We start from the raw sequence: 12,119 nt of genomic DNA, 5'->3' as shown, positions 1-12,119 counted from the left end.
CTTCAGAAACGGATTTGTACCAAGGGACTAAGCTAGCACTCGGGGAAGAAGAGACCGGGACAACCTGCTGTGTATCTCCACCTCAACACAAACACATTCTCCTGGTGAACCGCCTGAATCAGGAGAGAACAATGAAAAACAGAATTTATTTCTTTAAAATGGAAAATGCAAGGCAGACTGAGCTGGAATGCTTGGCTCTGTTTCCACGTTACGACCTGCCAGAACATGTGCTTTGCAAAAAAGATGAGATTTTTTCCACACAAAAACTCGCTAGGGCTAAGAGGACGGACCGCGCTGTCAGCTGGAGTCACTCTTCCAGGCTCTGCTCCGTATCCGTGCGGAGTGTCCGGCTGAGATCTGGAGGAAACTGAAGTTGGGAAGCAAAGCTGATTTGGGAGAGGTCCATTAAGAGAGGACAGGACACGGGTCACGCTGCTGACGCAGGACGCGTTTGTTTATTAACGTGACTGAACACAACCTTAAGATAAAACCCCCACAATATGCAAAACTTTATCGACAGGCACCGCTCCACACGGCTGACAGCTAGAGACAGATAAAGAGTTACAGATAATGTGTCAAGAAAACGAAAACACCCTCTGACAGTGAGCTGGGTGGGTAATGGATGGTAATTTCACCGAACCAAAACAAAAATCAATAGTTTTCTGAAAAGAGACCATCCTGCATGAAAATAAAAAACAGAAAATAAAAGAAACAGTAATATCTGAAAGCTGCCAGACTCCTTATTTTAGTTTAATAATTTAGAAACCAGCTCACTGCTTCACTAAGTGAAAGTTCAGGCTTTTTGTTTTTTGGTAATACTACCCCCCCCCCCCCCAACACTTTCAACAACTGAATTGGAAAGGTTTGATATTTTTGAAATGTGATGCGCTGAGTTTTAGGTTATACTAAGAGAGATCATTAAACTTCACCTGCCCTGACTTTAAATCCACTATAATCAGACCTGGATTACAGAGCTGGTCCCCCTGCTCACACACTCACTCTTAAAACCTCATGGTTCTTCACTGTTCTGCAGTCCATCTCATTAGATCACTGCACAGCTGTGCCACTGGAAAATGGACCTTTATCATCTAAAACAGCAGTGATCCTCCCAGTCTCCCTCTCCACATTAACACACTCATCATGCTTTCACTGCAACTCAGCATTGTTTCCCAACACCAAAACCAACAGCTTATCTGCTCCACAACACATTCACCTCCACCTATTGTCTCCCTCCGACATCCTTAACACCTCAACAATTACAGCCAACTCTCCAGCTCCAAGCCCAGACAACAGCACGACACCACCTCTAACACACAGTCCTCTCCCAGCAAAACTCCGCCACCTCACCAAACGTTTCCAACTCTGTCACTCCACCATACATTTCCTGACAAATATCACATTTTTTTTGGGGGGGGGGGGAGGGGGGGGGGTTTGTGCAGGGAAGGTAAGGGAGATTCCTCAGTCAGCCATCTGAGAATTAACTCTCAAGTCTAATTACATAGATTAGTCACAGAAACACAGGCACTGCGTAAGCCGCTTTGACAGAGCCTGTTATGTGTTTGTCCTGGTTTCTATTCTAGCCATGTCTTTGGCCAGCCTTTGAAGTCAATGGAAAGAGAGGGAGAAGGAGAGAGAGAGAAAGAGAGAGAGAGAGAGAGAGAGAGAGAAAGAGAGAGAACTTAGTTAAAAGAACAGGAGTGTGCACAGGGGAGGCAAACACTACAATCTAATTTAATCCGTCCATTTCCTTCAGTGTGTTTCAGACATCCTGGACGACACACACTTCTCTCCACAGACGGCGACGTGAGAGATTAACACTGCAACAAATCTTCCCCTTCCTGCTCTATAAAAGACCCACTCAGAATCTTCTAGATCACCAAAAATTGCCAAGAACCAGTCAGAAGCCCTGAACACACCACACCAACACAAAGCCTCGCAGCCTCCCTGTGTTAATGATGTAATGGTCAGTGAACTAACACACTGAACACTGAACATGCCATGTCGTTTAGTTATTTCTTTTATGTCAGTTGATAACTGTGGTTTCATGTTTAGCTTAATCGTTTAAGGTCTTGGTGAAATGTAGGCGAGGTGAGAAAAAAAAAAAGATATTTTAAAGATTTCAAAGAGAACTTCACGAGGAAAGTTCCAAGTGAGACAGGATTCTCTTTTCCCATTTATGACAAAATTCCTTGTAAATGAGTCCTGCTTTATTCATGCTTTTTTATGAACACTTGGAGCTTGTCTTTCACAACACAGAACATCTGCACATGAAATCAGGTTTTGAGAGAACAGAGAACAGTGTCTGTCTGGACCGCTCTGTAGTATTCCACATCATATCTTCACCAAGTCGCTGACACAGTTCCCTAAAAACATCTTATGCAAAGTTGTTGTGCCTCCAGACATGATTTTGTGTAAATGTGCCACTAGAGAGGGTACAAATCTGTCTCTCTGAACTGAGGTAAGAGCAGCTGTGTAACGGTACAGTTGTCCTGAGGGTTGACCTGAAAATGTCCCATTAGTCCTCAAAAATCTCACCTGGTAATGATGCATTTAAATGTCACACAGAAAATCCCTCCTGATAAATATGAGCTCTGGCTGCTCAGGAACTGGTCCAATCCTTCACTTTGTCACGATTACCTCCAGAAACCATTAAATAACTACTGCACCGTCACTAAATGCCTCATACTGAAGGGAATGTGTTTAAGTAAAATGACTACCACAAAGTGAAGGATAATGAAAGTGCACCACAATCAGGAAATAATCCAGAATAATCCCTTATCAGACGCTAACATTTCAGATTAAATGGGGTTTATGTAGTAGGCCAGTTAATTCTCTTCCTTAAGACAGGGGAAGAGAAAACAACGCAGAAAACAAAAGCCTGTGCGGAGGATGAGGGGGCAGAACGGGCCGTGTGATACGGAGCAGACAGTCAGAGTGACAGCACGTATCTGTGGAATACTGAACGCTCCGTCACACAGTCACTGCACTTCATTACACACACACACCTCTCTCTCTCTCTCTCTCTCTCTGTGGCACCCAGTCAGCCTTCACTCTCTCCTTTTATTTCATTTCCTGGCCAGGTTTTTTTTTTTTTTTAAGTTTGCCTTCTAAAAAAATTATCCAGCTTTCACACAAACACAAACCGGCCCCTGGATACTTTTCATTATTCATGAAAACAAGACACTGTATAATTGTACCATATGAAAGGGGTTCCTTGGTAAAAAGATGTTGCTGTCTTTGTTGAGGACTAATGTATGCTGTGATTAACTGATGTTCTGGTACCATAGCAACAGATTTACTTACACACGGTTATTCTACTAATTTACACAGACATACGTGTCCATCAGAAGAAAAAGAGGATCAAGGTCTCTGTTTGACTCGTGTACAGATATAAACCTGATGCTCTTAATACATTGGTCCCAGTGACAATGTTGTAAATATGAACACAGTGTTCATGTTTATACTCTCGATGTTCCACAAAGCTCATAAGATTTCCGACTTTTTTGGTTGACGGATGGAAAAAAAAACTGAAGAAACAAACACTCTGCTATCAGATCTGCTTGTGCAAGCGAAACCTCGTTCCAGCCCTTTCCACGGACTTGTTTACTGTTTTAAGCAGCTAAAGAGAAGCAAACACTGAATGTCAAAAACCAAGCTAACCAACACAACATTGTGCTTCACGAAGGCCAAACGACTCATAAAATGAACAGACAGGAGAAGGTAGAGGCCTCTGTGGCTGAGGACCACTGCGGTTGGATGGGTGGGTTAGCTTGCTGGGGGGGGGGGAGATGGACCACAGCAGGTAAGGAGCATCAGGGTCTCTGTTGAGGGAGGGAGTCTGAGTGGGAGTGGAGGGGTGCTGGTCTGGGAGCATCTACATCTACAGCGGGGGCAGCCGTTGGAGAGAGGGCTGGGTGGAGGCACCGGAGCTCACTCACGGTAGAACACATATTCAGTGTAGCTGGTCCAGATCTTGTCATCGGTCTGGTCGTGGGCAAAGGCACAGGTGCCAGTGGAGTTACAGGCCACCATGTGGAACCCAGCGTCTGCCAGCTTATCGAAAGCTTGCTCTAGGAAGGTGAATTTGAGATAATAGCGGGCCGTGTAGCGCTCTGGAGGTCTGTCGGGGTCTCGGCTCTCGTTCAGGGTTTCTCCGAAAACCTCCTTGGCGAGTGAGGTCTTTCCGCAGACCATAATCCGCGCGACTCGCCGGAACTTGGCGTCCGTCTGGCTGTCGCGACCGAGCGTGTACGACCCGCGATAGCCGATGGTGATGAAGCCAGAGCGTTTGCCATCAGTCCCGCCCACGCCCAGACCGGCACAGGTCGCAGCGGCCGCTCCCAGCGACGCCAGGCTACGAGCGGCGTCTGCGCTCGGGGAGGACTCCTCTGGGTCGCTTGGGCAGCCCTCGTCACCCAGGGAGTTCTGCTTGCTGATCTTTGGTGCCAACAGTTTGACAAGTTCGGGCAAGTTGAAGAACTCTGCTTCCCTCTGCAGCCTCCCCCGCTCTGGGAAGTGGTCAGGAAGCACAAGCTGCTGATCTCGCATGTAGTCCAAAATGTAACGGAACAGGAAGCCATCTCGGTCGACGAAAAAACGTCCCTTCGTGTCGCGCGCCAGCCCCTTGGTGCTTTTCTGGCTAAACATCTCCCAGAGGAGAGAGTCTGGCACACTGATGAGGGTCGAGTACCGGGTTATGTAGACCTGGCCCCCGACATTTAGCTCAATAATCTCTGGGAAAGGCAGTTCCTCTCCTGGAACACCACTGGAATTGTCAGGTAAAGCCATCGTTGTGAGTGAATATAACAGGTTGCTGAATTTGCCGATTTCAGTCTTGCTCGACTACTTCAAGGCAAAGGCTTCGCAAGTAAAATGAAAATCTCACCCTGTGCGTCACACTCCTGTGTGCTACTGGTATAGAATTTCACGCAGAGCTGATGACAGTAACCTGTCGGGACGTCTTATTCGGCTTGGAACGAGGCTGCAAACCCACAGCGAATTTTGCGCACAAATGAAATCCTGCATGCGACTTCGATAACCATCCGACAAAAGCGCGCTGCTTAAGGGTAAAGTAATCGCTGCCTCAGAGTGGAATTTGAATCTTACACCGCTTGACAGTTGGAGTAAGGGCACAGTTTCAGAATGGGCAGTTTTAAAAATTAAAGTTCACAATGCGCATTTCGATCGCACGAAAAGCAGTTCTGACAACAAAAATAGCTTCTGCGCGCAGAGTTTCTGAAGTCCAGCTTACACAACTCCACGTTCATGAAGACGCGCGGTCTAAGCACCCCTCAGACAGCACCATTGCAGGGCTCTGCGAATATTTAAATGCCAACAGTCAATAAAATGTCCGAGAAAAATGAACCAGGAGTCCAACGACTTATAGGAGCTAATGGTCTGGTGTTCCGTAAAGAATTAGTAAAATACTCCACACAATTTTGAAAATCATATGTGATGTCAGAAACGTAAATAAAAACACCTCTGGGTCCATTGCTGTCACGGATGGGCAGCAGACTCCTGATGTGTCTTCCCTGTATTGCGGTCCCTCTCTGCTACCTCTTCCAAGCAGTGCAACTGTAGAATACTATCCACAAATCCCGCCTACTTGTAAATGACGTCACGTACAATCCTAACTCCACGGGTGCTGAGAGGCGTTTCCTACTTTGTATAACTACAACAAGCTCCAGAAACTCGTTACCAAATCGGAAAACGTTTCAGCATAGTATAGTGGTTACCGATAGCTACTATGGTTTCAAAATTTTACGTCAAATATAACGCCGCATTCCAATTATGTTTATCAGTACGGCATAGATTTTAAGCGAGAGCATATAAAGGTATGGTATGGTATGTCCCTATATATATGGAGTATTAACGTTATACCTGAGTAGGCCTATGTCAAGTGAATTTAACCAGGATTTATCGTTGAGTCACAACGGTGGCACCTGGAGAAGGAGAACTGTGCCGTTTCATCGCTATACCACTTTTTAACTACACCACCCTGTATATTTTAACTTTACAGTTTAAAGGCAAAAGCCCCCTGAGGCAGAAATACAAATGTCCACACAACGATTTGTGTGACGGACATCGGTCTTACACATGTCTGTGCGTTTCTACTCCGAACCATGCACTGGACAACACAACACATATACCAACACCTTGAGTACCTGCACAGGTTGCAAGAAACGATGCTGACGACAGTCGTACCAAAGTTTAGAATTAAGTAAGGAGAAATTTACTTTTCACGCGCTTCCCTCTCCTCCCCATCCATGGTGTGACGTCTCCGATTTACAGCAGCCTACTGCGATTTGCTCAGAGAATTCACAACTCTCCAGATCGTCCATGTTGCTCATTGTAGTGTATCAAACGTGTATGAGTTAAGATTGGGCTCCGGAAATCATTTCAAGGACAGTGACTGTGGTATTTTGGGGCCCTCAAATTCACTGTAAAATCCCCAACAGTGTTTTCAGTCTTTAATTTACTGCTGTCTTGCGAGGAGGATGTAGCTGTTAAGTCTCATACATATTTCAGTGAGTGTCATTTCTCGAGCATCTCTCTTTTATCCTTAGGTATCCTGATTTAACATTACTGCTTTGTCTTTACAACGTGGATACGTACACTGCTCTCCAAATCCAGAGGGTTTTTTTTCTGATCAGCCCAGAGACAATATTTAATCGCTTATTAAAAATAGATAACCACATGCAAGGCATTGAGTGGATGACAGTCTTTATACTGCTCTGTTCTGTGCAGTACACTACAGGCTTAAGCAATTAAAAGGCTGGATGTGAAGAAATTTGCAAGCTTTCTACAAATCTATTTCCACCCCACTGCACAAGACCACCCCCCCCCCCCCCCCCCCCCCCCCCACTGTATTGTCTCGGAGATCCTGCTCTGATATGCACGCTGATGAAACAAAGGAACAGCAGCGCCAGTTAATGCTTTTAAGCACATGCTCCTCTGTTCTAGCCTCAGCTCCACAGTTCTGCTTGTTAAAAATGATTTCCTATTAGTTGTATCTAGGTCTACCATCTGCTGTGTTAAATACATAATTAACACTTGCTCTACTTGAATCAAGAACACAGAAATAACCACAATACTAAACAAGTAGCCTACAGTTATTATCACAAATATTCAACATAGACACGTTCTGTGGGGACTGAGAACCCTGATTCATTTAAGTCTTTGACGTTACAGATAAACCGTGAGCCACACAGCTGTTTCTTGGCCCTGGACCATCTTCACATACAAACCGTGTCACTGCACATTTTCTCAGTCATACGGCTCTCTGCGGGCGGGTGCCTTCAGTCCAAGCATATGCTTTCTATACGCACACTCCCTGTGGCAGCTTTTAAATATTGCATCATCATGTTGACAGTGTCACGGGCAGATGGTTGTTGATAGTCTAGTTCATGGCCTGAGGGAAGCCGTAAGCTTTTCTGAAGAAGCAAGGCTCCAGTCTAAAGTAAGTACAGTTCGCTAAAATCAACCGGCCGTAGTTAAGTTTACGCATAGTGGGTCAATGCTGCCCCCTCATGGAGCTTAGTTTTTGGAAGGGGGAGAGGCATTTGCGCTTCGTAAGAACAAAGTTTTACCCCTAAAAGTCTTAAGTTTATTTAACATGAGACAGAACGATGCAGATCTCTCACACTTTCAGTCGTATGTAAGACAACGGATTTTTTCCCCCCGTTAGAGTCTTATACAATTTCAGAGCGATTGACTGTTCATGTTTTTCATACAGGCGGCACTTGATAACGGGTACTGCTTACGTCACCACGTCGAAAGGAAACGCGAGCGTAATCTCGCGCGCCATCACCGTTGCACATGAGATCAGCGATGGCGGAGAGGTAGGAAAGACAGTCATCTAACGAGGGAATTGGTCGTCGGATGATAACGACAGGGAGATAACAGCTTTGAATTGCTCTTAAGAGCTCGTCGTTCGTTTAGGGCAAACTTTCACTTCATCGTGGTGTTCTAGCTTTGCGCCAGACGAAGTCCTGAAACACACAAAAATGCCTAATATAAAGATTTTCAGTGGTAGCTCTCATCAGGACCTGTCCCAGAAAATCGCCGACCGCTTGGGCCTTGAATTGGGAAAGGTCGTCACCAAGAAATTCAGCAACCAAGAAACATGGTGAGTAGAGCGGTAAATTCTAGAATGCCAGAATTCTAGAAATGTTACTTTACTTGCACTAGCCACAAGTATCCTATTCAATTACCGTTTCACGTGGTCCCTTGGAACTTGTAGTTTAATGTTGCGGAGAATGATGGCACGTGGAGGGATGTAACACTGCATTTCCCAGCCTGCAACACGGCAAAAACTGTGAGTGTTGCGCAGAAACTAGCCTGATTCCGTTCACTGCTTGCGTTGCAGTAGAGAATCTTTCTTGCCAGTTTGCAAAATGCAGAATAGGAAACAACGCAATTAGAGAACGAATCCTTTGTCTCTTTTGTATTCGTAACATTTCAATTCATGAATAAGAGAGAACCAGAATTCCCTTTCACGGAGGTGCTCTGAAGCATTGCTTATCTATAGTGTTGTGCGTCTACTGGCTCACGTGCGCTACAAACTTGGACAGTTTAGGGTGACATCACATAATACATTAAACGAAACGCTACTTAACAAAAAGGGGGAAGCCGAGAGAAGTTTGAACTTTGATTTGGTTTTCTCTCATTGTGAAATAGAGGAACAGAGGCTGCCTTCCCCGGGCATGTTGGCTTTGAAGTAAAGCATCCGCAGTATGCACCGGTCATGGCATAATCTTAGTTTTGGTTTTCTCACTGTTTTGTGCAGTGCGTTTGGAATGTTGTTTTCTTCCTGAAAGCCACAAAACGCAAAAGAGCACACTGAAGTTGTCTACGAATTTCAGTTGAATTGCGTCACTCCACGTGAAAACAGACCAAAATATTCGCGACGTCCCGATTTGTTTAAATTCATCAGTAAGAAATCTGCTGTGGACAAAATACCATGAACGGAAAAAAGGGACCATTCTATCAAAATTTTCTTTGAAAGAAGAAAAGAAAAAATTTGAAAACGCATCTCTTGACGTAGACATCCTTCGTTGTCTGCATATTTATCCTAACGTGGGGGTTCGACCATTTTTCAGAGCAACACGGATATACGTTTACGAAGAAATCAGGAAATATATAGAGATTAATATCTCAGAACTGCCATTTTAATTTGTAAAATGTCGTGTATCTAAAATAAACTGTACGGTATGGGGTGTTTCATGCATACAAACATTTATGCAGCGTTGTAAACGCTGAGAGTCTTGACATTATGAAAAACGAGGGCAATACACGTGACAAGAGGCACTCTTCTGCTAATTTGATCAGCGTAAATAAAATATTGTAGCGGAGCTAGGGGGTGTCTTTTGGTAGTGGAGGGAAGGTGATGTGTGTTTTGGAAGTGGCGTTGGAGAGCCGGTAATAACCAGTCACCACGAGCCCCACCGATTCGCATGTATCTCAGTAGTGACGTAGACAATGTGCTGTTAATGTTCTTGTTTTTAGGTGTGATCCTGAGCAATGGAAAAAAGCTTTTCTTGACACAAATGTTAATCCGTATAGCCTGGACACTCTGACCTGGGTGAGTGGTTTGACTGGTTACGTGTCGTTCGTACTGGAGAGGGCACTGCTGAGATTACAATGCAAAGGCCGTGCGCGTGTGTGATGTATGGATAAAACCAACAGTGCTGTGAATAAGGCACGTGAAGGTCAGAAAAGCTCTTCTTTTGCATCGATAATCGTCTAACGTTCCTTTTCTGCTATTGGTCAAAAACATCAAAGTCATGAATGATTAAAGGCAGTTTACACACAATTTTTAATAGAGTCAGTGGTGCTATGTCATTATTCTTGCATTTTTTTTCCTCTTGATGCAGAACAAACAGAGACAGGACAGAGGGATTGTGTTATTAACCTGTCCTGTGTGTGGTTGACAGTGTGGAGATTGGGGAGAGTGTGAGGGGTGAAGATGTGTACATCGTGCAGAGCGGCTGTGGAGAAATCAACGATAACTTGATGGAGCTACTCATCATGATCAACGCCTGTAAAATCGCCTCCGCCTCCCGCGTCACTGCTGTCATCCCCTGCTTCCCCTACGCCCGGCAGGACAAAAAGGACAAGGTGAGGGAGGCGATGCTGGTTCTCTTCCCTGCTGACGTTCAGGGGGCCTGATGGTACACGGCAGAACAGAGTACGAGGTTGACTGATCGGTGTTAGACAGTCTGCTCATGGATGCGGAGTGCTATGCATGCTTTAGCTCTGTGTGGCAGCGCTGAGGTTTAGCTCAGCGTTTCAATCCCAGCTCTGCCGCCAGCCGCAAATCTCAGAGCACTTAGCTTGTTGCCCTTAGCGGCTCATAGTGTGAAAAAGATGCGGTGGTTAGTCTTTCACGTGAAGAAAAAAAAAAAAAGTGTCCTGTAGAAATTTAAGCTACATGCACTGATGACAGTTATAATTTCCAGTGATGTCCTAAATAAGGAAGTGTATGTCACTATGGAAACGCATGTGAAGTAGCAGTCTGCTTCTCCCTGCAGAGCCGCGCTCCCATCTCTGCCAAGCTGGTGGCCAACATGCTCTCCGTTTCCGGGGCCGACCACATCATCACTATGGACCTGCATGCCTCTCAGATACAGGTGGGCGCTGACTCTGGACCCTGGATGGTTTTCTGTTCTCTTTTTCCAAGGTGATAGAGTTAAAGGTCATTCCGGCGTTGACGTACCTGATTTACTCAACCTTATCGTTGTTTGCCAGGGTTTCTTTGACATTCCAGTGGACAATTTGTATGCTGAACCTGCAGTGCTCAAATGGATAAAAGAGAATATTCCGGAATGGAAGAACTGCACTATTGTCTCTCCGGATGCCGGAGGAGCTAAGAGGTTTGTTCAGAATCTCTGCCTGAGGCTCTTTATTGTTTTCCTTTGTGTGTGTCTGTGTGTGTGCGTGCGCGCGCGTGTGATTGTGTGTGGCATTTCTCGTACCTCATGCATTTCATCCGGCCGTCAGGTTCTTCTGCTCACTGGGTTTGTTGTAAACACCTTCACTGTGTGTTTTTCCATCGGCAGGGTGACCTCCATCGCTGATAGGCTGAATGTAGACTTTGCCCTCATTCACAAAGAGCGAAAGAAGGCTAATGAAGTGGACCGCATGGTTCTGGTCGGAGACGTGAAAGACCGCGTGGCCATCCTGGTGGATGACATGGCCGACACCTGTGGCACCATCTGCCACGCCGCCGATAAGTGAGTGTGATCTCTGACCTCTGGCCTTGACCTTGGGCTTCAGTGAGGTTTAGTTTCTGTGGTGAAGTCCATGTAAATGTGTTGCAGAGATCTGTGTTAAGATGAAAATCCTGAGGAAGGCTCCCTCAGTGACGCCGGCAGTTGTAATTTTTAGTTAAGTGATACTTATTTTTGGGGTTGTTCCCTCATGGTAACCACTGTGCCACTCGCTGGTTTCTCAGACTGATTTCTGCAGGTGCCACCAAGGTTTATGCCATCCTAACCCATGGCATCTTCTCCGGCCCTGCCATCTCGCGGATCAACAACGCCTGCTTCGAGGCCGTGGTCGTGACCAACACCATTCCACAGGAGGAGAAGATGAAACATTGCCCTAAGATACAGGTTGGCACAGTGACACTCTCTCATAAGCACCTCCAGGCAGCAGAAGTGTGAGGTTTGAGGTTGTAGCCAGGGTAAATGGATTACCCTGTGGTGCGTGCTGTCGTTATTGATCTGTGTGTCCGGGCTGTTCTCCGTGCAGGTCATTGATATCTCCATGATCCTGGCTGAGGCGATCCGCAGAACTCACAACGGAGAATCGGTGTCCTATCTATTCAGTCACGTCCCTTTGTAACACACATCCGTCTAATTACTGTGCTACCAAAAAGAGGGAGACCCTCCCCAGCTCCATCAGCAGTGTCTGCTTACCAACCCCCCCCCCCCCCCCCCCCCACGCCGCGACGCTGACCATTCCTGTGGGGCTGCACACATCTGTTCTTAAGGATCTTACCAGACCCCACCGTACTCTTCCTCTCTGGACGTGTGACCGGGGATGTTTCAGAGCGCTGCTCTCTCCTGCCCTCTACTGAAGCTGTTACAGTGTGTTGACTGAAAGAGCTAGATGCT

General features: G+C 45.9%; 2 protein-coding genes across 4 annotated transcripts; one reads left to right on the top strand and one right to left on the bottom strand.

Annotated features, from left to right (window-relative positions):
- Positions 1-3,930: 3,930 nt before the first annotated feature.
- kctd12b (potassium channel tetramerisation domain containing 12b) lies at positions 3,931-4,788 on the bottom strand. Its single transcript, XM_030792548.1, has one exon. It carries the CDS (start codon positions 4,786-4,788, stop codon positions 3,931-3,933), a length of 858 nt encoding a protein of 285 aa, XP_030648408.1.
- A 3,052-nt stretch (positions 4,789-7,840) lies between these two features.
- prps1b (phosphoribosyl pyrophosphate synthetase 1B) lies at positions 7,841-11,893 on the top strand. Of its 3 annotated transcripts, none has more exons than XM_030792518.1 (7): positions 7,841-8,128; positions 9,936-10,119; positions 10,533-10,631; positions 10,750-10,874; positions 11,061-11,234; positions 11,456-11,615; positions 11,755-11,893. In XM_030792518.1, exons 1-7 carry the CDS (start codon positions 8,007-8,009, stop codon positions 11,845-11,847), a joined length of 957 nt encoding a protein of 318 aa, XP_030648378.1. In that variant the 5' UTR covers positions 7,841-8,006; the 3' UTR covers positions 11,848-11,893. The 3 variants fall into 3 exon arrangements, with proteins under 3 accessions (XP_030648378.1, XP_030648395.1, XP_030648386.1); XM_030792535.1 differs by having other exon boundaries at positions 9,936-10,128; XM_030792526.1 differs by having other exon boundaries at positions 9,936-10,137.
- The last annotated feature ends 226 nt before the right edge of the window (positions 11,894-12,119 follow it).

This window comes from Chanos chanos, chromosome 2 (genome assembly GCF_902362185.1).
Source record: "Chanos chanos chromosome 2, fChaCha1.1, whole genome shotgun sequence".
NCBI lineage: Eukaryota > Metazoa > Chordata > Actinopteri > Gonorynchiformes > Chanidae > Chanos > Chanos chanos.
This window is presented reverse-complemented; position numbering and strand designations above follow the sequence as displayed.

Excerpts from the sequence above, each read along its gene's own strand:
- kctd12b (XM_030792548.1), bottom strand. The coding sequence starts at position 4,788 with ATGGCTTTACCTGACAATTCCAGTGGTGTTCCAGGAGAGGAACTGCCT.
- prps1b (XM_030792526.1), top strand. The coding sequence starts at position 8,007 with ATGCCTAATATAAAGATTTTCAGTGGTAGCTCTCATCAGGACCTGTCC. Across the intron at positions 10,138-10,532 it reads AGGTGAGGGAGGCGATGCTG|AGCCGCGCTCCCATCTCTGC; the intron begins GTTCTCTTCCCT and ends TTCTCCCTGCAG. Across the intron at positions 11,235-11,455 it reads ATCTGCCACGCCGCCGATAA|ACTGATTTCTGCAGGTGCCA; the intron begins GTGAGTGTGATC and ends CTGGTTTCTCAG.